The sequence below is a fragment of the Talpa europaea genome (genome assembly GCF_964194135.1).
Source record: "Talpa europaea genome assembly, chromosome: 9".
Classification (NCBI taxonomy): Eukaryota; Metazoa; Chordata; class Mammalia; order Eulipotyphla; family Talpidae; genus Talpa; species Talpa europaea.
In genome coordinates, this window is record NC_140076.1 from 108472003 (window position 1) to 108497226 (window position 25224).

At 55.1% G+C, this 25224-nt stretch overlaps 1 protein-coding gene across 1 annotated transcript; it reads left to right on the forward strand.

Annotated features, from left to right (window-relative positions):
• Window positions 1-830: 830 nt before the first annotated feature.
• WNT2B (Wnt family member 2B) lies at window positions 831-13742 on the forward strand (the record flags this gene model as incomplete). Its single annotated transcript, XM_084243371.1, has 5 exons — window positions 831-1021; window positions 8221-8441; window positions 9436-9713; window positions 10349-10613; window positions 13513-13742. The coding sequence occupies 5 exons, from the start codon at window positions 831-833 to the stop codon at window positions 13740-13742; spliced, it is 1185 nt and encodes a 394-aa protein (XP_084099497.1).
• Window positions 13743-25224: the final 11482 nt, after the last annotated feature.

The following is a 25224-nucleotide window of genomic DNA, read 5'->3' on the forward strand; positions in this document are numbered from 1 at the left end:
GAGGGGGACGGCCCGGGCCGGGCAGGCGAGCGGGGTTGGGGGACCGCGCTGCGGGGGGTGGGAGGAATGGGGGGCCCCGAGCCCTAGATGAAAGACCCCCGGGTCTGGGGCGCCTGCCCGGGGCGCCCCGGCTGGAGGAGCGGACCGGGAGCCCGGGCTGACCCGCAACGCCTGGTGGGGCACAGTCTGCCCTTCCCCCGGGAGCGCGAGAGCGCACGGCGCACCCCGAGAAGGCGCGCACCCCCTGTTCCTCAGCGCCGGGTCCCCGGAGGTCAGGGGCGGGGGGAGCGCCAGGGCGGCCCCCGGGCCCCGCGCGCCAGGCCAGCGCCCGCAGAAGTCGGGGCGGCCGAATGAGGGGCGCTAGGACCCGGGGGCGCGGCGTCGGCGGGGACCGGGCGCCCGGGGCGCAGCGGGGCGCCCCAGCGCCCCAACGCCGCCCGGCGGAGCAGGTGGGGGCGCGGCGCGGCGCGGGGGGCGGAGGCGGCCGCCACACCTCGCGCCCCCCGAGCGCCCGCGGCCGGCGCGGGCGGAGCCGCCCTGGGGCGCGCGTGTCCCCGGCCCCGGCCCCGCCCCGCGCCGTCCAATGAGAGGCGGAGGCCGCCGGGGCCGCCCGCACTCCCGCCCGCGCCGCGCGCCGACCCCTGACACCCGCCCCGGCCCCGGCCCGGCGCCCCGACCCCGCGCCCCGCTCCGGGCTCCAGGTGCCCCCCGGCTCCCGGCCGCGGCGAGCCCCATGGCCCCCCGGGGGGGCGAGGCGGGAGCCGCCTGAGCCCCGCGGCGCTGCCCCGTCCACGCGCGCTCCGGGCCGGCGGCGGGGGCCCTGGGGCGCTATGCGGAGGCCGCGCGCCGCGGGGAGAGCCGCGCAGCCGCCCCCCCGGCGCGCCCGAGCCCCCCTCCGCGCGCGCGCGCCCCGACCCGCGGCCCCCGACGGCTCCCGGGCCCCGGCCCGCCCGCGCCTCGCCCGCCTGCTGCCGCTGCTGCTGCTGCTGGCGCTGCCCGCCCGCGTGGACACGTCCTGGTGGTGAGTGCGGCCGGGCGCGGGGCGCGCGGGGGGCGCGGGGGGCGCGGGGGGCGCGGGGACCGCGAGCGGCCGGGCTCGTCCCTCCTCGGCCGGAGCCGGGCCGCGGGCCGCGGGCGGCGGGCGCTGGGCGCGGCGGGCGCCGGCGAGGTGGGCGCTGGGGCTGGAGCCGGCGCGCCCGGGGGTCCCGGCTCCGCAGGCCGCTGGTGCGGTGCCCGCGCCGCGCTCACACCCAGGAAGGCGAAAGTCCACTTTCCGAGTGTCCTGCAGGGGAAGTTCAAGGAGCCAGTCGCCTGCCCGGGGCCACCGGTGGCCCGTCCGGGGCGCCCCTGACACCCGAGATCCCCGCCCGCCCCGCACACCCCCCGGTGGAGACCGGGGCCGCGGGCTGGGGCGCAGGAGCCTCTCGCTCGTCGACCCCGCCCGGGAACAGGCTTGGGCGAGGCAGCAGCGACCCCCAGCAAGTCTTAGACGTGGAATTGAGGCAAAAACAAAAGGACCCCGTTCACTCTCACCTCTGAAGCAAACAACACACTTGGGGCGGCGCGATGCGGGCGCTTGTCCTCAGCCTCAGCTTTGAAACTTACTTCCAAGCCCTGTGTCTTCCCTCTGAGTTCTAGTTAGCTCTTCCCCAGACGACCCCAGGCCCTGTCTCTCCCTTCCAAGAGCTGGGGCTTCTGGAACCCCAGAGAACGGAGAGACCCTCTCCTGGGATTTCCCGCAGGCCTGACACTGGCCGTCCCCGGGGCAGGTGAAGCCAGACACTGATCCGCGGGGTGTCAGCTCTGGGCCAGGCCCTCCGCTGCGCCCCGGCCCTGGGTGCCACTCACCTTTTTCTCCCGAGGGAAGGAGCAGCTCTCTCTCCTCCCCCAGGGTGGGCTGGGGGTGGGGAGGGCCAGGACAGGGCTGAGGGGCGCCTTGGACTGAGAAGACCAGGGCTTCTGGGTTTTCCTCCTGGCCGCCTCCCCTGGTCAGTTTGCCCGGCTGGACTGGGCGCTTGCTCCTCTCTACCCAGGCAGTGCTCCCCCTTCTGCCTTTCCTTGCCCTGTGCCTCCGCGAACCCCCTCCCCAGTTGCGTTCCCTCTCCCTGGCACCCTGTGGCTTCTCTCCTAGGCCGAGGAATCCAGGCTGGAAGGGTGCGGGGTACGGCAGGGTGAGGGGTCTGGCAGGGTGAGGGGTCTGGCAGGGTGAGGGCTATGGCAGGGTGCAGGGTCTGGCAGGGTGAGGGGTCTGGCAGGGCGCAGGGTCTGGCAGGGTGAGGGGTCTGGCAGGGTGAGGGGTCTGGCAGGGTGAGGGGTCTGGCAGGGTGCAGGGTCCGGCAGGGTGCAGGGTCTGGCAGGGTGAGGGGTCTGGCAGGGCGCAGGGTCTGGCAGGGTGAGGGGTCTGGCAGGGTGAGGGGTCTGGCAGGGCGCAGGGTCTGGCAAGGTGAGGGGTCTGGCAGGGTGAGGGGTCTGGCAGGGTGAGGGGTCTGGCAGGGTGAGGGGTCTGGCAGGGTGAGGGGTCTGGCAGGGTGCAGGGTCCGGCAGGGTGCAGGGTCTGGCAGGGTGAGGGGTCTGGCAGGGCGCAGGGTCTGGCAAGGTGAGGGGTCTGGCAGGGTGAGGGGTCTGGCAGGGTGAGGGGTCTGGCAGGGTGAGGGGTCTGGCAGGGTGAGGGGTCTGGCAGGGTGCAGGGTCCGGCAGGGTGCAGGGTCTGGCAGGGTGAGGGGTCTGGCAGGGCGCAGGGTCTGGCAGGGTGAGGGGTCTGGCAGGGTGAGGGGTCTGGCAGGGCGCAGGGTCTGGCAAGGTGAGGGGTCTGGCAGGGTGAGGGGTCTGGCAGGGTGAGGGGTCTGGCAGGGTGAGGGGTCTGGCAGGGTGAGGGGTCTGGCAGGGTGCAGGGTCCGGCAGGGTGCAGGGTCTGGCAGGGTGAGGGGTCTGGCAGGGCGCAGGGTCTGGCAGGGTGAGGGGTCTGGCAGGGTGAGGGGTCTGGCAGGGCGCAGGGTCTGGCAGGGTGAGGGGTCTGGCAGGGTGAGGGGTCTGGCAGGGCGCAGGGTCTGGCAGGGTGAGGGGTCTGGCAGGGTGCAGGGTCTGGCAGGGTGAGGGGTCTGGCAGGGTGAGGGGTCTGGCAGGGTGTGGGGTCTGGCAGGGTGAGGGGTCTGGCAGGGTGCAGGGTCTGGCAGGGTGCGGGGTCTGGCAAGGTGAGGGGTCTGGCAGGGTGAGGGGTCTGGCAGGGTGAGGGGTCTGGCAGGGTGCGGGGTCTGGCAGGGTGCGGGGTCTGGCAGGGTGCAGGGTCTGGCAGGGTGAGGGGTCTGGCAAGGTGAGGGGTATGGCAGGGTGAGGGGTCTGGCAGGGTGAGGGGTCTGGCAGGGTGCAGGGTCTGGCAGGGTGAGGGGTCTGGCAAGGTGCAGGGTCTGGCAGGGTGCAGGGTCTGGCAGGGTGAGGGGTACGGCAGGGTGAGGGGTCTGGCAGGGTGAGGGGTCTGGCAGGGTGAGGGGTCTGGCAGGGTGAGGGGTCTGGCAGGGTGCAGGGTCTGGCAGGGTGAGGGGTCTGGCAAGGTGAGGGGTATGGCAGGGTGCGGGGTCTGGCAGGGTGCGGGGTACGGCAGGGTGAGGGGTCTGGCAGGGTGAGGGGTCTGGCAGGGTGAGGGGTCTGGCAGGGTGAGGGGTCTGGCAAGGTGCAGGGTCTGGCAGGGTGAGGGGTCTGGCAAGGTGAGGGGTATGGCAGGGTGAGGGGTCCGGCAGGGTGTGGGGTCTGGCAGGGTGAGGGGTACGGCAGGGTGCAGGGTCTGGCAGGGTGAGGGGTCTGGCAAGGTGAGGGGTATGGCAGGGTGAGGGGTCCGGCAGGGTGTGGGGTCTGGCAGGGTGAGGGGTACGGCAGGGTGCGGGGTCTGGCAGGGTGAGGGGTCTGGCAGGGTGCGGGGTACGGCAGGGTGAGGGGTCTGGCAGGGTGAGGGGTCTGGCAGGGCGCAGGGTCTGGCAGGGTGAGGGCTATGGCAGGGTGCGGGGTATGGCAGGGTGAGGGGGAAGCTGGCCGAGGGGCCGGCGCTCCCGCTGCAGATTCCTATCATTTCAAGATGCGTCTCTCGCCCCATCCCCGACACCCCCCTCCGCCCCCCTCCCCGTTTTCCTGTTTCAGAAAAATCTCTCTTTTGGATCTTTTTTATCTCCGCAGCGCTGGGGCAGGCAAGGGGGGGTTCTGGATGGGGGAGCCGGGAGGCCCATATCTTCCATCTGGCTGGAAACATTCCTTGGGAAAGGGAAAGCGAAGCAGGGGGACAAGGAGAAAAGTCTCTCAGAGTTCAGAGTGAGATCAAAGCCACCCTGCGAGTTCGGGGCCCAGCCTGGCCGGCTGTGTCTGCAGTGGCCCTGCACGGGGAGCGTGAAGGCACCACTGGCATCTCTGTCCACTCCGGGGGGCATTTAGCTTTTCGGGCCCCTGGACTGCTCCTTCCCCGCCGGGCAGGCGGTCCTGGGCAGCGCCTGGCTGCAGGGGAGGGCGAATCGCTCCGCCGTTCATCACTTCAGCTTCCTGGTAGTAGTTCAAGACCCAGCTGGGGCTCTTCTGGTTCCTACTGCTGTGCTCGGGTCGCCCCTCTCCCTGTTCCTCTCTGCCTCGACTGCTCCCCCCAGCCTGGCCCCACATGGTTCCTATTAAAGATTTGGGAAGCGCTCCGGGGTGGAAGAGGCGTGAGGGAGGCAGGTGGGCGAGGGTGAAGTGGAGAAATGGAGAAGGCAGCCACGGGGCCAGACGGGGTGTGAGGGCAGAGATGATCTGGCTCCTGACCACCCACCTGTCGTGGCTGCAGGCCCCAGATGCCTAGCTCAGGGGTCATCCTTTGGGGTTAAAGTGGAAAGCCGCTCTCTAACGGCAGGTCAAGCACCGGTGATCGTCCCTCTTTCCCTGAGGAACAGAGTCAGTGACACGGGTATTCTGTGCAGCCCCGGGAGATGCCCGGTGACCGGTGTGTGTCCGTGTTCTGCCCGGAGCAGAAGGTCATTCCTGGCACCAGCTAGTAATCACCGCCCCCCCATACTCTCCCCAGCTTTAAGCGGAAGAGGAAAGGCTGGCTTCCTCTTCATCTCTGACAACCAGAACAAGAAATAGGGGGCTCCTGGCATGGGCTCCCCCCTTCCAGTTTGCATTCGGCAGGGAGTTGGATGGAGGGACTCGCAAGAGCAGAAATGTTCAGAGCCTCCCGAGGGGGACAGCAGAGCGGGGTTTAGTGTCAGCATTACTGTCCCCACGGCGGCTGCGACCAGCGAGGCCTCACCAAGCCCCAGACGTCCCCCCAGCTCTCAGCAACCCGGGCCGGGGAGGTAGATGCTGCTCTGCCCCTTGCACGTGTGAAGGGGAGTAGTGGGAAACCTGTTCAAGACCTTCCAGCTCTGGAGTCAAGACTGGTCTGCTCCCGGGTAAGCTCCCTTCATCTCCCTGAACCCCAGTTTCTTCACCTGTAAAACAGCTCCCCCATTCGCCCCCCCCTTTTGAATTTTTGTGTGCACAAATGTTTTGTGACATGCAGAGTCACGTATGATCACCGCTCTATGAGGACACGCAGGAAGGCTGAGAGTTTTATCCCTGTGTTCAAACCCCTTCAGGGGTTCAGCTGAACCGTGCACACTGGAAACTGTTAAAGGAAGGGGGGCAGGTAAAAAGAGGATCCCGGCCTTACCTAACAGACACACAGAGTATGGCGAGTCGGCCGGCGATGTCGACAAGGAGTAAAGCTGTAACCAAGTGAAGTTTATGGCCGGCCAGGGGGAGAAGGGAGCTGGGGGTAAGCCAGAGAGGTTAGGTGTTCATTCAGCAAACATTTGTGAAGTACCTACTACGTGCCAGGTACTGTTCTAGGTACTGTGGTTGTTCAAGTGAACGGAACAGACAAAAACCCCCACGGTGGTGGAGTAGCACATCCGGGTCACCTGGGGATGTTGACAAAAAGCAGATTCTGATTCACTAGGACTGGGGTGGGACCTGAGTGTGGGCATTTGTAAGAAATCCCCAGGCGACGCTGCCCCTGCTGCCCTGGGGACTGCACTTGGAGCAGCCGGGGACTAGCTTAGGCTGAGTCACTTGGTCAGAGGAAGGGATGTGAACTGATCAAAAGCAGGTGGACAGAGCATTTAGGGGCCGGAAGCTGGGAAGAGAGTGGAAACTTCTAGAAAGGAAAACACAGCATCTGGCCCCTCTACCAGACTGGGATGGGGGAGACTGGAGGACGCCTTAAACATCTTTGTGCCCCTCCCGGCTGAGCTCTGTGCTTGGCCCATGGTAGGTATTCTGTGGGCATGTGTGTCAGGAGGGGAAGGCTGGGGTGTCAGGCTGTCTTGTTGGAGCCCCCGCGCTAACTACACGAGACTGACCACCGGCCAGCAGGCCAGCGCCCTGCTCCTGAGAAACCTGAAGCCGTTCCTCAGTGGGGTAAGGGTGGCCGTAGGGAAACTTAATCATTTCCCATCTCCCATGCCGAGCAGATGTTCCCACGCTCAGCCAGGATGTCACCAGAAGGACCAGTGTGGGCTGCAGCAGAGTAGACTGAAGTCAGACCACAGGAAGGACTTTTTGCCAGTTTGGCCTGGCCCCCTCCAGACTGTCTCATGAGGGCCGGATTCTGGTCTCCCGTTCCCATCCAACCCCCCCGCTCCCAAGCCCAGTATATTAAAAAAACACACACACAAAACCAACCCCACAGCAACACCATCGCTGCGCGCGGGGCTGGGCGGGCCGGAGCGAGCGCGGTGAGACAGGGCCACGCTCCAACGGATGGTCTCGAGTCTCCAAACAAAGCACCCGGCGGTGGGTGTAACTCGGGACTGTGCGTCAGGCAGCCCTTTCCGGCCTGGCCCAGCCCGGGCTGTTTATTTTGTTTGTTCCTGGAAGCTGTTGCGCTGATGGACAGCGCAGGGGACGCTGATTCCGTGGGATTTGCCAGGGGCGGCCCGGCCCTCCCCGGCACAGATGGGCCCCATCAGCCCGCCGGCCCCAGAAGAGGCCGGCATCAGCCCTCCTGGTGTTTGTTTGAGTTGGTGTCACCAGTGACGAGCCGGGCTGTGGGTGAGGGCTCGGTGTGGGAACAGGGGGGCAGGGGCGGGGAGCCCGGCGCGGTCCAGAGTCCCCCCCGCCTTCCCTTCTGCCCCCCGTCAAGCCCCGCTCTGGGGCCTTTCCCAAACCACAGCCTGGTCCACAGGCCAGGCCAGTCTTTTCCGTCCGGAGCAGCAGCGGCCCTCCGGGGCCTCACCTGGGGCGGGGAGGGGGGAGCAGCAGCCCTCGGGTGGGCTGCCACAGGAGCGCAGACAGTGCCCCCCACCCAAGGAAGATGCTGGGTGCTGGGGAGAGCGAAGGCGAGAGAGAAGCGGGGGGATGGGTCCCATCTCATGGGGTGGCCCTGCGGGGGGAGAGGTGAGGACACCCTCCTGTCTTCTCCCGGAAATGCTCCCCTGAGGCTTGTGGTGGAGTCAGGGCTGCGGGGACCCGAGCGAAGGGAAAATGTTGCCTTGAGAGATCTGAGGAGTCCCGCGGCCTCCGGCTCGGAGCAGCCCCCCCCCCAGCTGCTCTCGACTGCACGCTGGGAAGGCCGGGGCCGGGGGCCGGGGCGTGTCACCCCATTGCTGCAGCCCTTGGGCAGGCCATGGCGTGAGGTGGGGGCGGACGGGTTTACCAGACTCCTGATGTAGAAAGGCCTTGGGGCCTCAAAATAAAGGGTCCGGATGGGGTGGAGGGTTGGGGCTGGGGCCTGCCCCCCCGACCCCGGGACTGGGGATGAGGGGGTTGAGCTCCACAGGAGGACGAGGGCCGTGAACGTTACTCAGAGCGGCTGCTGCTCCCCGCCATGCTCCCTGTCTCCATCCTCTTCCCCAGCCCCCAGCGCCCGGCCTGAGGGTGTTGTCTGCCTCTCATTGGCTTCGTTTATTTTTCCGTGAGGATCTTAATGTTTAGTAAATAAACAGGCGATGGACTCTCGTGTCGTGTCGTGCCCGCAGCTTCCGTGCGAGGGACACACGCTGGCCGCGTCCTGGGAGAGCGCGTCCCTCCGGCCTCGGAGGGGAGCTGGGCCCTGGGGCCGGCCCGAGTCCGCCCTGCGAGGGGGGCTGCCTGGCACTGCCGCTCTGGCCCGCGGCCGCAGGGAGAGTGGGTGCGGGGGCTGAGCGCAAACCTCCTGCTCCTCCTTGCCCTCTGGAGGCAGAGGGAGGCCCAGGAGGCTCTGACAGGCCCATCGTCCCCTTCCAGGTACATCGGCGCCCTCGGGGCCCGCGTGATCTGTGACAACATCCCCGGGCTGGTGAGTCGGCAGCGGCAGCTGTGCCAGCGCTACCCGGACATCATGCGCTCGGTGGGCGAAGGGGCCCGGGAGTGGATCCGGGAGTGTCAGCACCAGTTCCGCCACCACCGCTGGAACTGCACCACGCTGGACCGCGACCACACCGTCTTCGGCCGCGTCATGCTCAGAAGTAGGGGCCTCTTCCATCCTGCCCAGCTGCTTCCCTCTCTGTGCTTTCGGGGTGGTGGGTAGAGTAGGGACGACCCCCTCCAGCCCCTCCATCGGAGACAGTGGTGGGCAGAGCCCAGGATATAATGGGGAACCAACCCTCGGTACTTTGGGTGTTAGACAGGGGTCCCCCTAAATCCCAGCTTTCTGGGATGACAAGACCAAGGTTCAGCATCCCCTGCCCTCTCCACCCCAGTCTGGGGGTGTCATGCCCTCTAAGCTGAAGACTAGGAAGGGCCGCGGGTTCTTCCCGCCATGATGACACGTCCAGCTCTGCAGCAATGGGAACGAGAGAGGAACGGAAAGGTGATATGTAAATATTTGGAGTCCGTGGCTTGGCCCCAGTTCAGCAAAAAAGCTCAGCAGAGCTTGACAGTGAACTAGGAGAAAGGGAAGGAGTTGGGAATCCAGAGGTGTGGGGGGGGGGTGGAGGGATGATTCATCCGTCCCCAAAAGCAGGGGGGGGAGGAAGCAGGGGGAGGTGGGTGTGTGGCGGGCGCAGGAAGTAGCCTGTCTCTCGAATCAGGCCCACCCCTGGGCTAGGGTCTCCATTGTGGGGGAACTGTCCAGCAGAGCAGGCCTGAAAAGGCCTGGAATGTGGACCGAGGCAGGCTTAGCCCGGCCAGGGTTGACACTCCGCGGGAGGGGATGACTCACTGAGAAGCTGTTCACCGTGTGAAACTTTTCAGTGGATGGACCGGGGGGTGTGGAAGGCAGGAAGAGCACAGGTCGGCCCAAGAGGTCAGATGTGCAAAATGGACAGAGAGCAGTGAGGGCTGAGCGGGGTGCGGTCAGATGCTCTGGGGGATGTTCTTGGAAGGGAAGGGCCCTTGAAAACAAGGGGTGCAGGGTGGTTCCCGGAAAGAGGAGAGAGGACGTTTCGGCGCAGAGGTGGTGTGGGTGGAAGAGATGGACGTGGACTTCCTTCCTGCAGCTCCGCCACCCTCTCTCCGCAGGCAGCCGGGAGGCGGCGTTCGTGTACGCCATCTCGTCCGCGGGGGTGGTGCACGCCATCACGCGCGCCTGCAGCCAGGGTGAGCTGAGCGCGTGCAGCTGTGACCCCTACTCCCGCGGCCGACACCACGACCAGCGTGGGGACTTTGACTGGGGTGGCTGCAGTGACAATATCCGCTATGGCATTTCGTTTGCCAAGACCTTCGTGGATGCCAAGGAGAAGAGGCTTAAAGATGCCCGGGCCCTCATGAACTTACATAACAACCGCTGCGGCCGCAGGGTCAGTACCCACGCCTCCTCATGCGCGCTCGTATCTGCTGGGGGTGTTGGATGAGCAGCTCACTGGGAAGGTGGAAGCACGGAAGGTTTCTGGATCACTTCCCAGAGTCCGTCCCCCCCCCCCCCCCCCCCGGGGCTGTAAATGCAAGGGAGCTTGAGGATGCCTAGGTACCACCCGGTAGGCAGAGTCTTTATATAGGTAGAAAGGTGGGAAAGCTAGCCAAGGGAAGGGAAGTCACTGCTTCAGAAGGAAAGCGCAGCTGCTTCCAGGAAGACTAAGGGGGAGGGGGGTGAGCTTGCTCTCGTCATGTCACCGGCTCCTACTGCTGTGCTGGCCACGGGCAGGTGACAAGAGCAGAAGGCTTGGTGCCTTTCACTCCAAAGAATGTGCAAACCAGGAGATGCTCTGGAATGGTGAACAGATTCCTAAGGCTCTAAAATCAAGCAGGCCCCAAGAACAGGGAAACACTGTCCACCGGGAAGGTTTCTCGGAAGAAGAGGTTCTTGAATTTGCTCGGGAGAAATGGGTGGGACCTGATGGGTTGGGTGGAGCCCCGCCAGGGCCCACAGGTCTCAGGGCACTCAAGCGTTCAGTCCTGACGGCTGCCCCCCACCTTGCCTGCCTCCCCACCCCAGGCTGTGCGGCGGTTTCTGAAGCTGGAGTGTAAGTGCCACGGCGTGAGCGGCTCCTGCACGCTGCGCACCTGCTGGCGCGCCCTCTCGGACTTCCGCCGCACGGGGGACTACCTGCGGCGGCGCTACGACGGGGCCGTGCAGGTGACGGCCACCCAGGACGGCGCCAACTTCACAGCAGCGCGCCAGGGCAACCGCCACGCCACCCGGGATGACCTTGTCTACTTCGACAACTCCCCGGACTACTGCGCCTTGGACAAGGCGGCAGGTGAGCAAGAGAGCGGGCCGGGACGCGGAGCCCCACGCTGCGCTAAGGGCCGGCGCCCCTGGGTCATCCAGGTCCACGCGGCTCAGGAGCTAAGGGAGGTGGGGTGCGTGGGGAGCCCATCACGTCCCCACATGGAAGCCTGGTGATGCGATGGTTGGTCCGTGCCTCATCCGCCACACTCCCCGAGGTCTGGGATGCGCTGGGCTCGGAGCTTTCCCCAAGTCTCCTCTTCCCAGGGCTCCCAAGCCGTGGGCCACACAGGAGTGTGAGCTGCAGCTCTAAGGGTGTGGCTCTCGGTCTGGCGAGAGAAAGGAAATGTAACAGGCAGACAAATGCAATGAAAAGAGAGGTGACTGGAAAAAGCCAGGAACGGTTATTTGGAAATGTGGAAGTTCAGCTGTTTCTTGCAGTGTGGGGGCTCCCGGGTAGCTGGAGCGAAGAGGCGGGCGCAGAGTGGAGGCACAGGTGTGTTCCGGGCAGATTCGTCTCCGTGAAGGTGTTGGGTAAAGAGAGATCACAGGGAGAAAGAGGAGCGCGCCGTGTGTGGCCTTGGGGGTGGTGTGCGGTGCGCGGCCACTGGCGACTCCAGAATGGAGTGGGGAGGCAAGGAAAGGGGAGATTCCTGCCAAGGACTTAGCCACTGGCAGGAAGCAGCACACCCTTGTTTTTCGGTCTGTCGCAGACACTTGTGGACATCTTGGGGATGCTGGAGGTGACAGGACATGCCCCACAAGAGTGGAAGTCACCTTCTGGGCCCATACATTCTTCAGGCTCAGTAGGATAAACCAGAAACAACATGTCAAGGGACAAAACTGCTTGCCCCCTTGTTCTGTCACGCACCCCCGGGCTGCGCAGTCAGGACACGGGTGAGGTGGAGCCAAAAGGCTTCCGCTGTCTCTGTCTCTGTTTGCGCCCATCACTGTCGTTCCAGGAGAGTCAAGTGGCTCGAAGCAAAACTGGGCACAGAAACAGGGTGGGGCTTCCCTGAGTAACAGGGAGTACTTGGAAGGATGCTAGGAGGATAAGGCTGAGAGGGCCCTTCTGATTCTCTCGGTGATTTCCTGTCTTTAGGGCTACTCTCTGAATGCCTGGAAATAGTTCCATGACAGCTGAGGTGTAAGGTTAGGCTGCCACACCTAGAATGCACCTTCGGGAAAGGATCTGTGGCGTTAGGAGGGAAGATAAGTCATATGTGTGCTGGTTTTCTTCAGAGGCATAAAATGAGGTTTGAGAAAACCCCGAGTGGGGCGTGGAACTCAAAGGGTATAATTCCAGAAGGGCGAAGGGAGCCAGGAATTCCCTCCAAAGCAGCGCTGTCCAGTTGAACTTTCTGTGACGACAGCAATGTTTTACATCTGTGCTCTCCCGTACCACAGCCACTTAGCCACATGTGATGCTCGAGTACTTGAAACCAAACTTGTGCAAATGAGGAGCAGCTTTTAAATTTTGTTGAATTTTAATGAATATAAACCTAAATGACCACATGTGGCCAGCAGCTATTACAGTGGGCAGCTCGGCTCCAGAATGTAGAAGACGCTTTTGGTGCACAAGAGGATAGAAGAGTTAGGAGAAGAACATATAGTACAGTCCACTCTAATATTTTGGATTATATGTTCCTATCATGAAAAATATTTGAGCATGTACCTCTAGTATATGTCTAGTTATTTATATCTATGTTCCACTGAACTAATATGTACCTTCTAAAACATACGAAATAAATCTTTTTAATTGATGAGATAAAGAACAAACAGAACTTCTAGCATTTTCTTCCCATATCCCAGTGGATGTGGAGACAATGCTCTAGAGACCAGTTAGCCTGTTCCCTTTCTTGCACCCCCAGGCCAGACGCTTTCCCATCTCTGGAAAAGGGCTGGAGTGGATACTATGCAAGATCCAGCCCGTCCAGACTCTGTGGTGTTTTTATCTCTTGGGAGGATCTCTTTGCTAAAATCAGTCAGAATGAGGTCCTGAGCCTTCTCTGTGTAAGGGGGTAAGGCTGTTCCTGTCCTTCAAGAGTCCCCACTGTAAGGGCGCAGACAATATTTTAAGAACTCTGTGAGAGTGAACCTCCAGCCGGCCAGGCCGACCCGTTCACCTCTTCAGCTGAACAGAAGTTACAAGATAGAACAAGCTGCTGAGTGAAGTGCTATTATTACACCTATTTTCATATGCGAAAACTAAAGCCTGGAGAGAGAGAAACTGACTTGCTGGAAATCACGCAGCTGTGCTACTGAGATAGGGAGATGACACACTTGACATTTTTGAAAGATGCTACCCTTCAAAAAGGATTTTCCAATTTCCTCTGCAACAATACGTAAGAATGCCTTTTCCCCCACATTTGTCAACCCTGATTGTTATTTTTTAATAAAATATTTATCAATTTTTTTTTTAAGTGACAGAACGGGGATCTAAACCTAGACGATGACGGCGGGCCTGTGTTTTTAAGGGCCATGCGATCCTCTTCACTGTGTAGTTTAATAAAATATAAACCAAGGGCCCAAATACTAACACATGGGCGCAGGATCAGCGCTGTGGTGAGACTTCTTGGAAAAGATTAAATTATAGGCTGGGTTACTTTTTTTTTTGTGGAAAACTTCAAACATGGAGAGCCCTCGCCCAGCTCTCCGGGTGATGGGCATTTCAGGCTAGTTCTTAAGGGGCTGCGGAGAGCTGCGCTGGTGGGGAGGGCACTGCAGGTGGAGGCGTGGGCTCCGGGGAGTCCGGAGAGTGGGAGGAGACCGTCTGTCAGCGGGCGGGCGAGGAGACGATCATGGGCTGGTGGGTGTACTTTCAGGAAGAGGGATTCTTTATGGTTTCCTCATGAGGATGTGGGTAGGGAACCCAAAGCAGCTGAAGTAAGAGATAACTTGGTTCTCACTCTCTCCCTTCCCCATGCCAGGTTCCCTAGGCACCGCGGGCCGGGTCTGCAGCAAGACATCGAAAGGGACAGACGGCTGTGAAATCATGTGCTGTGGCCGAGGGTATGACACCACTCGAGTCACCCGTGTCACCCAGTGTGAGTGCAAATTCCACTGGTGCTGTGCCGTGCGCTGCAAGGAGTGCAGAAACACTGTGGATGTCCACACGTGCAAGGCCCCCAAGAAGGCAGAGTGGCTGGACCAGACCTGAACACCGGGACACCTCCCTCATCCCTCCACTGCGAACCTCCTGACTCCAAAGCACGAGATCTTTGCATGCACACCTTGCTCCACCCTCCGCCTTGGGCTGCTGCAGCTTCTATTTAAGGACTTGGAGAGTGATCCAGAGGGACTGTGGTGTCCTGGCTGGTTGCTTAGCCCTGGGAAGGAGTTGACAGGGGATGTAAGAAACTGAGTGGCTCCCTGATGCCCCCCTTTGGAGGTTAGAAAGGAGAGTGGAAAAGGTGGGGTCTCCAGAGTGATGTGAGTTGCACTAAAGCACGTGGTCAAGGTCCATTTTCCTTTCCCTTGCACTGGTATCCTGACACTTGGGTGTGCAAGAGGAAGGGTTCCTGGAAAGAGACGCCTTTTGTTCTCACCTGGCTGAGGGTTAAGGGGACAGAGGTGAAACTACTTATCTCTTCCCTGGGTCAGTTTGAGCAGACTCCCTGGTACCCCAAAAGAGCTCTTAGGCCACAACATTCCACATTACTGAGAGGCTGGGATCGCTAGACAAGAGTTGCCATAGTGGACAAGGTTCCAATTCACATGCTCATACATTTATAAACTGCTGTGTTTATAGGAGAAAAAAATTATGTGACTATGGAAACACACATCCTTGCCCAGGCCCTCGCTATCGCTCTGTAGCTGCCTCTTTTGCTCACGTGCTGTCTGTTCAAACCGAGTGGCAGGCAGCGGTTCCCATGCCTCAAGGTCATCAGACTACCCGGGAACACTCCTAGGAAAGAGTGACTTGGGAAGTTTGTCCAAACCTTGGGGTTTTGCTTTTGTAAACTTTCCATGCATTATTTTCAGGGTCAGCCAGGTTTGGGACACTGAGTAGAAGACGTGCCACTCGTGGAGGGCGGGAAGGAGAAGGCCTGAGCCACACGAGGCATCCATGTCCACTAAGCGAGGTTTTTAGGGGAGGACCCAAGCTTTTGAAGTGCGCAGTGGGAGCCGGTGGTCACAGGGGAAGGCGAGCGGACTTGGGACCAAAGTGGTGACAGCTTAGAAAGCAGCTTTCCCCCACTTACTCAACAATCTTTATCTGGTGATTCTTCAAGTCCTGGTGATGACCGTTCACCCCACGTTTGGCTTAAGTAGGAGGGATGTTCCTTCTACCCCCTGCCTGACTACACGACAGTAGCAGTTTCCAGAGACCGGTTTAGTAGCTAGAGGGTGGGCCACGGAGTCGCCTACCCCATGATGGGGCACAGACAGCAGTTATCTCTTCCCTGTTGCTAGTTTGAAGGCTCAGAGTGGTACAGAAGTTTCTAGTCATGACAGACCTGAGTTAAGATCACAATCACTTAACTCTTCATCACTTAACTGTTTTTGATATTTGAGCAAGGTGTCCCAATTCTCTGAGCCTCTATCTTCTCATCTGTAAATGAGGGTACAGACCTTTCTCATATACTGAGTTTCAATTATGCCCCAAACTCCAGGCAACAGATGCCCTTACCAAAGCCCCTAGTGGGGTCCTGGCCCATGCCGACCTCTCAGAACCACCAGCTCAGAACTCAGTACCGCAGCGGACTGTCGATCACGGTCCTACAGGCAGAATCTGAACGTAGCGCCCAGCCGCCCCCCCCACCCCAAGTTCCTCTCCAGTACCCCTTGGGGTCCTTGCATGTTTGTGGAGCAACTTCACTCTGCTCAGGCAGCAGCAGGATGAGGGAGCCACAGCTCTGGGCCATGGGGGCAGATTTATTTGGTTGATAGGACTAATATTTGTGTGACCTGCTGAGACCTGTGTGGGAGAGTTTAGGGTGGTTTTTCTTATGGTGAGGGGATCTGCTCCAGTTTCACATCCATTAACACAAAACATGAGCTACTCAGGGCCCTTGTGGTCTGTGGTGAGGGGATTCCTGTGGAGAAACCGGGCTGAGTGAGTCAGGCTAGGGGAATGTCTTCCTTGCAGAGTGGAGTCAACTGGATAACTGATGAGCCAATGGTGGGATGAGGGAGGGGGGAATGGGGCGGGAGAGAAGAACTTCTGACATCTTGAGCTGGGATTAAGAGGCAGAAAGCTGTGGGGTATGGAAGGTAAGGGGGTCAGAATCAGCCCGAACTCAAGAAGAGAACAGAGGGTTCACAAAAGGGGGCTGGCCTGTGTCTGGGCACCTGGGAGGAGGAGATGCTCTGCTTCCACAACAGCCTCCACGCTCCCACCTGAGCGAGGGTGTGGGCCTTTCATGGCAAACCCGCCAGAGTTAAATTTACCTGTGCTCTGTCTGTCCCCTACTCGCTGGTTCTGACCCTGTGCAGGGAAGCAGGCCTCTCCTGGCATCAGAGCTGCAGGGAGCTCTTCCCTGGGCTCCAAATTCTAGCTCTTTAAAGACCCCAGTTTTGTAATTTTCCTGTATGTGCTTAAGAGAAGTCGAGAGAGCAAAAAGTTTGCAAAATGAGGAGAGTGGCAAGAGAAAACAGCTCCACGCGAGCCTCACTACAGAGGCTATGTGGCCCCAAGAAGGAATGATAGCCAAGCAACTAATTTCCCCCCTTATTCCCCAGCTTGCCCCTGCATTCCGACTGGCTTTAGACAACTGGCGTGTATTCTGCACTACACAAACAGAAACTAATTTATTTGGAACAAGCAGCAAAATGAGAGCTTTATTTGGTGCAGTGAGGCTCCATGTAGTTCTGCTGCTGCCCCCTCACCGCCCTCATCTCCCATCCCACCCCTGCCCCACAGAGGGCCGTGCGTTGAGCCAGCCCCGTCTCTCAGCCCCCTCCTCTCTTCTGCTGCTTCAACTTTTAACATTTAGATGTAATGCATTTCCGAAAGTGCTGTTTAGACAGAGTTGACGTTAAAGACGCGATCCCATAAGGACCTTCGAAGGCACATGACTGTAGGCTCTCAGCTGCGCCGCCGCCGGGAGCCAGTTTCTGCCTTAAAAGCAAGCATGCCAGCCCAGCCGGCCCTGCAGAAGGGCCCGCCTGTACTGTGGCGAGCCGGAGCAACAGCACTAATCCACACTCTTTCTTGGAGTGATGCTGGAAAAATGAAATCAGGGACTCAGATTAATGAAAAGAGTCCAGTGTTACCTGATCCAGGGTCTGTCTGCAGAGAGTCTTGAAGGTCTGACTCATGACCACTCACTGCCTCATTTCTCTTCCTCCCTGTTTGTGAAGAGTAATTTCTTCTCCTTTCAATCACCTGCCTTAGCAGCAACACCAAGCACTAAGTCCTTTGCCAAATACTCAGACCCACACAGGACACTGGTTTCTACATGACTTAACAGGAGACAGACAAAGGGGTTTTTTTTTTCACCCAGCCTTTCTGAGGCTTTTATTTAAATGCCCTCAGTAGTCACGGGGCAGAAGCCCAAGGAAGGACACCAGGGAGAGGATGTTTCTCATCCCAGGGAGGCTGTCAGCCGAGCTCCTGCCGCCAAATTACAGCACCAGAGAACAATGTGATGCATTCCTGGGCAGGTCGGTGGGACCCTGGGCGCCTGGGCCTTGTGGAGAGAGGTGCCAGACACAGAGCTCTCCGTAAGCAATCCTGCAGAGCCGCCCCCTGGGTGCAGAAATGAAATACGGGAGAGCTTCACATTACACAGAGACCTGTAGCTCACACCTGGTTATTGATGGCCTTGGCGGAGGCCTCTGCCCCCACCCTCTACTTAGGAACGCCTGCTGCTCGGGGGTTGGGCATCTTTGAAGCGATGTTGGAAAACAAGAGATGCTTCCCTTTCACTTTTTGCCCTCCCTGTCAGCTCTCGCCCACAGCCATGAGGATACAGGCACACATGAGGTACACTTGTGTACACACACACACAGCCTCCTTCAGTATGCACGAGAGTGCTACTCATCTTCCCTTTTCCCATCAATTAAAAAAAAAAAAAACTAGGCTTCAATCAAATCCTTTAAAAATCCTATCAGGGGTTCAGGTATAAGCCAAGGAGTATTAAAAAGCAACATTATCAGCATGCAGGCAGTTGTTTGGGGCGGGGGGGCTGGTACCGCCCTGGTAGATGGCAGGAAAACATGCAGAAAGGGTACAGAGAAAAGGGCTCAACAGTAGACAGTGATGACCCAAGCAGAGTGGCTAAGACCAAAGAACTCCTGGCTAGACACAGAGCAATTCGTGGCTCATGTGCTGTGGATGACAGAGAAGTTTCCTACGACCGCTCAAGATACCGTTTCTAAGCCAGCTGCTCATGACCTGCTGTTTTTGATTCTATTAGGTTAGAAAGCAGGGTTCCAGCTTTGGGTTCCAGAGATGATTTCCAGAAGGGAGGCACCGGAAGTAGAGAGAGCAGTGCTGCTCTCGGGTCAATATGCCACAGTTGCTACACTGAACTGAGCTTCCCCGTACCTGTCATTCTCTTTGGGTGACTGGCAGCTTTCAGGCACAGCCAGTGGGCTGTCAGTGATATGCCTGTCTCTGCCCCCAAAGGCCAAAGGGGTGGAAATGGTCTGTGAGCGTCTTTGTGGCTTTTCATTTACTTAAGACGTGTTAATCATCCTGGATTTGAGAAAGCAAGGTAAGACTGTCCTTTTGGTCTCCTAATTCTGAACTACCCTGGCTTAAAAAAATTGCCTTTGCTCTCACTTAATTCTGCCTGTGAATCTGTGGCTGGAGCAGCTGGACATGGGAGTTCTTTCTTTGACCAAAGGCGCCAAAATCTGATGACTATTTCACCACCAGCAGCCCCTGTAAACAGGCCAAAACAGGAAAAGCTGAGTAAAGAAAAAATAAAGACAACCTCAAGGTGGGGTGTCCCCAAGAATAAGTAAGTGTGATGTTCATAAGAAGCTCTTCCTGTACAGAATGCTTTTGTAGACACAACTGTCACACCAACCCTGCGAAGAAGGAATTACTCTCACTGCACAGGGGTTGTTCAGAGGCTCAGTGATTTGTTCAGGGTCCCCTGGCTTGTGAGTACCCAGAACACAAACTCAGGGCTACTGACTTCACATCCCGTGTGCGCTCCTCAAAGACTGAGGATGCCTAAGGCTGCAGAGTCCCAGCACCTTCAGAACAAAAATGGGTGCAAAACATTTTAGGAGACTGCATTTGAGCAGAATTTACAAAAGGAACAGCTAAATCCCTCCCTAACTTCATAAATGAGTCCCCCTTTGAAATTTCTGCCACCACCACACTACTACCATGAAATAATTTTATACCAAATAGCCTACATTTAATTAACTCTGGCTCCTCAATCTCTCTATTCCTTTTTTCTTCTTCAGATTAACACTTAAAAGTTTTGTTTTAATTCTATTTAGTTATTTTAAAATCATGCTAAATGTGTAGACAGAGTAGTCATGAGAAGTCACAAGAGGTAATTATTAATTTAGGCTTTGAGCTTTTAAAGTATGTATTGGAATTTCCTTTAAGACTTTTTTTTTTTTTTTTTTTTTTAATGCTGTCAACCCCTGGGCTGCGACAGTTAAGAACCGGGAATGAAGGTGCCAAAAAACCCTGCTATTCCAGGCCAGGTGCCCACTCATGGCCTAGCAGAGGTCCTGGGACATCTAACCGAGACAGTTTATCCACACCCAGGCCAGGAGTATCTACCCTGCAGAGAAACCCCTGCAAAGTGAGGCAGACAACAGATTTTTCACTGGATCAAAAACTTTTGCTGCTCTCACCCCCTCCTCCCACCCTAATTCAAAAGCTGGACTTCTGTTTAGGTCCAAGACAGTGAGACAAAGCAGCTCCAAGAGATGTGTGCAAGGGGAACGCTTCCCTGTTCAGCCCTGGAATGCACTCCGTTAGAGACAATGAACACCCTCACATGCCCTACTAGCCTGCTCCTGCACCCCAACTGTGAAGGCACCGAAGGGAAAACTGCAGGAACACAATGTTCATCAATCACAGACCTGGAAGGTTGTAGCTCCCTGACCTGGGCCTCCACTTGAGCCAGGGGAAGAACACCTCACGGAACAGTCTACCTATAGACAGGATTTCTCCCCCCCCAGACTTTACTTTTTGGTCCATCGATCTTGACTCTCACTGTTCTCCCTGCTTCCCACCCCCACTGCCTCCGCATGTGGGCTCAGAAGTCATCATCTAAAGAATTCCATTGCTCACCTCCTGCATAGCAGCACAGCCCCATGAGGCCACACACCAGATGGAGGGGATAAAAGTACGAGGTCATGGCTTCTAGCAAGAGGCTTTTTCTTAAACTAACCCTGACTTCTGGAAAAGAGGCAGAGCAGGAGAGTGTCGGGTGAGCTGCTGACGACAGCAGCTTCATAGGTCTTGTGTAAAAAAGAAGGAAAAAACTAACGGCTTTTGGTGGAAATTTCCTTACTCCCATCTCCAGACTATTCCTGGTCTCACATCTTGAAGGTGTCTGAGTAGAACGCAGAGATCATCAAACTGAAGAGTTAAATCCTTCCCAGTTGTAAGGATCTGTTCAGCAGGCTGCCACACACATGCTGAGGTGGAGGCCAAGCCCTGAACACATGCCCTGTTTCTCCAGGGTTATAACAATGAAGTAAAGGGAAAGGGTATGGAAGGTGAACTAGAACTCAGGGGAAATTGAAAAAGCTGTCAGTGGGCCTTCAAAATGTGTGTACATGATAGAAAACAAGGGGTGGAGGAGGGCTATTTCTGAGACGTGTTAGGCTTATTACATGACAATGTAAAGAAGCAACAATTGCAAAGGAACAAAACAGTTTCATGGACAAAGAACAGATGTCTCAGAAAAAAGGAATCAGGAGAATGAGATTAGATCAGGCTTTCTGGGAGATGACTTGAGTTGGATTTTTAAAAGATAAGCTGTGGCCTAGTTGAGGGCAGGCAGAGGAAGGCATTCAAAATAAAAGGAACAGGTATGTGCTGAAACTTAGGAGCAAGAATGTGCAAGTAATATATAAGGAATTTCATGCAAGTACACATTATATGCACTGGGGAATACCGAGAAATCAGAATGCTGAGATCAGGGCTTAAATAATTTGAGGTGACTGCATGTGCCTACGCTGTCAGATGGCTCAGGGTTCCCCGCAGAGCACGCAGCATCTTGACCTGTCAGTAAGCACCAGTGCACCGACGGGGAAGCGCGGGATGCGTCTATTTCTCACAGATGCTAACACCCACACTGCAAAGTTCAACAAAACGCTAAGTATCATTAACTACAACTCCTGATCATTTGATACTGTGAACTAAATAAGAGAGATCAAATATCCTATCCAGAGCTATGACGCATTAATATAGGCTTTCAGGCTGAGAACTTGTCAAAAGTCAAGCCAAACCCTTAAGAAATTAGAATATAAAAAGGAATCATGTCAAACAGAAAATGTGTTTCTTTCCCTCACTCGCGACCATAAAACTTGACTGGTCCCCAATATCTTGTGGGACATCCCCAGCCTTTGTGGCTAGCAGAGTCATCCTATCTGAGGCTAGCGTGAACATAAGAACTATGAACAGCTTCGGGGATTGCAAAACCAGCTCACTAACGAGTGATAGTTCTCGTATCTTCTAGACTGCTACAGCAGCAGCCAAAGTCAAGACAAATTCTAATTTCATGACTTCCAAGTAGGCCTCTGGCTTCCTGCATTTGTTGAAAGTAAAGCCAGAGCTACTTATTTGACTTTGGTCTTACTTATAAATCAGACTTCTTTAACCTCTGAGAACAAAACTCACAAGAACCACCGTGTTCTTCAACAGCACCTCCTGGTGCCACTGTCAAGCCCAGAATATTGGAGTGTATGTATGAACACCAAATAAAGCCAAAAAGGAGCAGTATCCTAAAGTTTCTGTTTTACTTAACTGGTACCCATTGGGTGCTGGACGGGAGGCAGCCACTTAACAACGTTAGCATTTGTTGGTATCATCTTCTAGTTTTTTCCTCCTCTAGGCTGCTTATAAAGGGTGGTTTCTGAAACCCTTCACAATAGAAAGCTCAAGGGTTTACATTCAACTGTGACACCCACTATGAATTCATTAAGAAGCATGTTTCAGGTTGCACTATAATTTCCCTATGTAACATAAACCCATGGAATCTGACATAAGCTGATTGCTCATGCTGGTTATTTTATTTACATTTCTGAATGGAGGGGATTTCAATACTCATAAAATATCTAACTGACTTATTATTTTTCATCTGTTCTCCTAGAACAGCGATTACAAATAGTCATCGAGACAGAAGTCTCAACTTGTACAACTGGTTAAGCAACCAGGGGAAAGTTATTGCTCAAAAGCAATTTAAAAAAATTCACTATGGAACCTGAGGTCAAGTAAGAGATACGGTTACTCTCAATGCCATCTGAAAGATAAAAGTTAACTGTTCGTTATCTTCGTTCAAGTTCTATGGGAGTAGATGATAGCCTCACGGGAACTCAGGGGAGCTTGGAGTTTATTTAAGTCTTTCTTTGGACACCTAATGTTAGCAGACAGAGTCTAGTTTAAATAGGAATTCAAAGGCCTCCCTGCTGATATAATGGGTTAAGTCTCAGCATGATCAAGCTATCGCCAGCCACTGCAGCATGAGTTTGATCCCCGGCCAGGGAGCTACCCATATGGCACAGCAGACCTCTTCTGACTCTCCCACTACTCTCCTCAGCAGTGTATTTCAGTAGATCCGCCTGTTCTGCTTCCCACTCTGTCTCTGGTGAATCCTCTTATCCCCCGCACCTCTGGCCTATACCCCAGTTCTTGTAAGCATAAATAAATAAAAATAAATCTAAAAAAATTAAATAAATAGGAACTCAGGGGAATGGACCAGAGTGGGCTCCCGACAACCCAGAAACATAAACGTGCCTCCTCATCAGCAGGTGACAAATCAGACTTCTGAGTTAGAAGATGCCTTCATGCATCTCACTATCTGAGATGTATATTTCTTTTTTTGTTGTTTGTTTTTAAATTAATTTTTTTTTTACAGTGTTTGCTTTCTTTTCTCAGGTGTAGTCCCCATAGAATTTCTACCACCAATTCACCTGCACACCATCACCACAGTCCCCTGTGTTCTTCCCTCCCTCGCCCTGGTCTCATTCCCTCCCCCTCCCCTGCAGAATGTGGAGCTGTATATTCTAACCTACCCAGAGAGTAAATAATTTCTGCTTATTCTAGCAGATACAGCAAGCTTGGATGGATTGCTAGAGAACTAACAGTCACCATTAAATTCCAAAGCCTGATCCATAGTCTTCTGCCACCAAGTTATTCAAACTGATCCACTTCCTTTCTCCTGTTGCCACACTGAGTTAAACCAGTCTACTCTTCAACCTTCTAGTGTACAACCCTGACCTATTCTTCTACTCCATACACTTTCATCATCTTACCATATTTACTAATTATTATATACTTTCCAAGAACAGTTTCTCTGTTTATTTTTAAATATGCATTCCCAAGTCATATCCCCAATGATCCAGTGCGTATGTGTGGGGAGGGTATATTTTAAGCCCAATAAAGATAAATATTTTTCAGTTAACTTCAAAAATAATCTTGGTAATTTACCCTGTCCAGGATACAGAATTAGTCAGCAAAGGTCTACCTGGAACAGGGCAAAGGAAACTTATCTTAGTGACTTCTCCCAATATCCTTACATTATTTTTAAATTAAAAAACTAAAATTTTAACTATTAAAAATTTTTTTAAGATTTTATTTATTTATTTATACAAGCACTGGGTACAGTCAGAAGCGCAGGAGGGTGAGAGAATTCACCAGAGCCAGAGCGGGGAGCAGAGCAGGCAGAAGGACCGAGGTACACTGCTGAGGGGAGTAGCAGGGGGCAGGAGAGGTCTGCGCGCCATGTGGGACCCTCCTCTGGTGGCCGGGAGCAGCCGGGGATCGAACCGGCGCTGCAGAGGCTGCGGGCAGCTTCGCAACCCAGTGCTCAACCGCTGCGCCACCCAGGAGGCCCGGGAAGTCATTTTTTAATGAAATTTTGAATTATGGAAGGCTTCATTTTTTGATAAATTCTAAACTATTCGGACAAATACAATAAATGCCATTGTTTACGAAAACCTAAACTTTCTCACTTGGGTGTAAAGATGAAAGTCCTCCCTGTCTCACCTTTGGACCAAATGAATTATAAAAGGAAGAGCCTTCCATGAGTCTAGATTGACTTTTGGGGTCACTGAATCTTCTGTGAGACATGTGAAAATAATTCAGTCACTTCCAGTCAAGTGAATAAATATGCAAGGATGAGTTAATCTATCATTGTGGTAGTAGCCTGGCTTCTACTAAATACATCTCTTGCCTATCCCACCCCCCCACCTATATAGTAGACCATGTCACTTATGGGATGGTATTTTATACTTCATAAATGTGCCCAGTAAATATCAGTGCACATGAATGTACAAGCACATAAGTTGTTAGTATAAATAATTTAGTACAATGAATCCAAACACCAGACTTACACTATGCTATCAAGTGATGATTAGCATTACTATTCCATGTTATAGAACAATGGCTAACATATTTTTTAATGCCAAGGCTCTTCAAAAACCTAAACTTTGAAAACAAATTAAGATAAACACTACTGGAGTCCTCCCATTCAGTAAGCCAAGACTGAGAGAAGAATCTTTTCAGAGTACCCAGGACTGAACTGCATGTTTCAGTGCAGTTTTCTTTTTTAAGGCAGTATCACAATAGCTAAAATACACCACAAGCAAATTAATAAGAAAAGTCTTCACAGCTAGGGCTTAGTTGAATTAGAAACCCTGGGCTCCCAGTAAGGACTAGACCCAAAGGGATCAGAGTCAAGTAAATTAAAAAAAAAAAAAAAATCCAGCTGAATTTTATCAGAGAGCAAAGTTTTGACTCTTGAGTACCCCAGCAACCAAGTATGAATTATGTATAAGATCAGAAAAGGGCCTTCATCCACACCCCAGCCAGAGAACATTCTTCTATCTTACTGTGACTGAAGGAAAAACAGCAATGTACTTGCCTGCCAAGAATATGCTCTAGATAGGAGTCTAACAACACTGAGGGATTAAAATTTAATTGTAAAGCTGCTGCTACCTGGGAGTAAAAGCTTGAACTCTGGCTTCAGAAAGAAATTGGGATTCTGCATATTGAAAAGATGAAAACAAGAGCTGGCATTTTCCTAACAGAGAGTGTGAGAATATGCTTCCTTCTTAAATTCTCCCCAAAACTGCTTCTTTCTCTGAATGTCACATTGGTGATATGCAAGCGTACTCAATGGAAACACAGCCTTTTTCCTACACTTTGAATAGTAACACACGTTTCATTCCATTTCATTGAAATTATAGGATGAGGTCAGAGGGTGGTTATGTGGCATGAACTCTCTATCAGTTCTCTTAATTTATTTTTAGCATCACTTGAAGCCAAAATAATTTCTTTTCTTGAAGCTGGCAACTAAGGCAATCCTTAACATTACTACAGAACTAAAATAATTCTACTTCTTCATATTCAGGTAGAATATCATCAACACACCATCTTTTATTGAGGACTCATGAGCATTACGGAACAATCCCAAGTTTCCTACTTATTGGTACAACTACTATAACGGCATCTGTTTGGTTTTTTTTTAAAGATTTATTTATTTATTTAC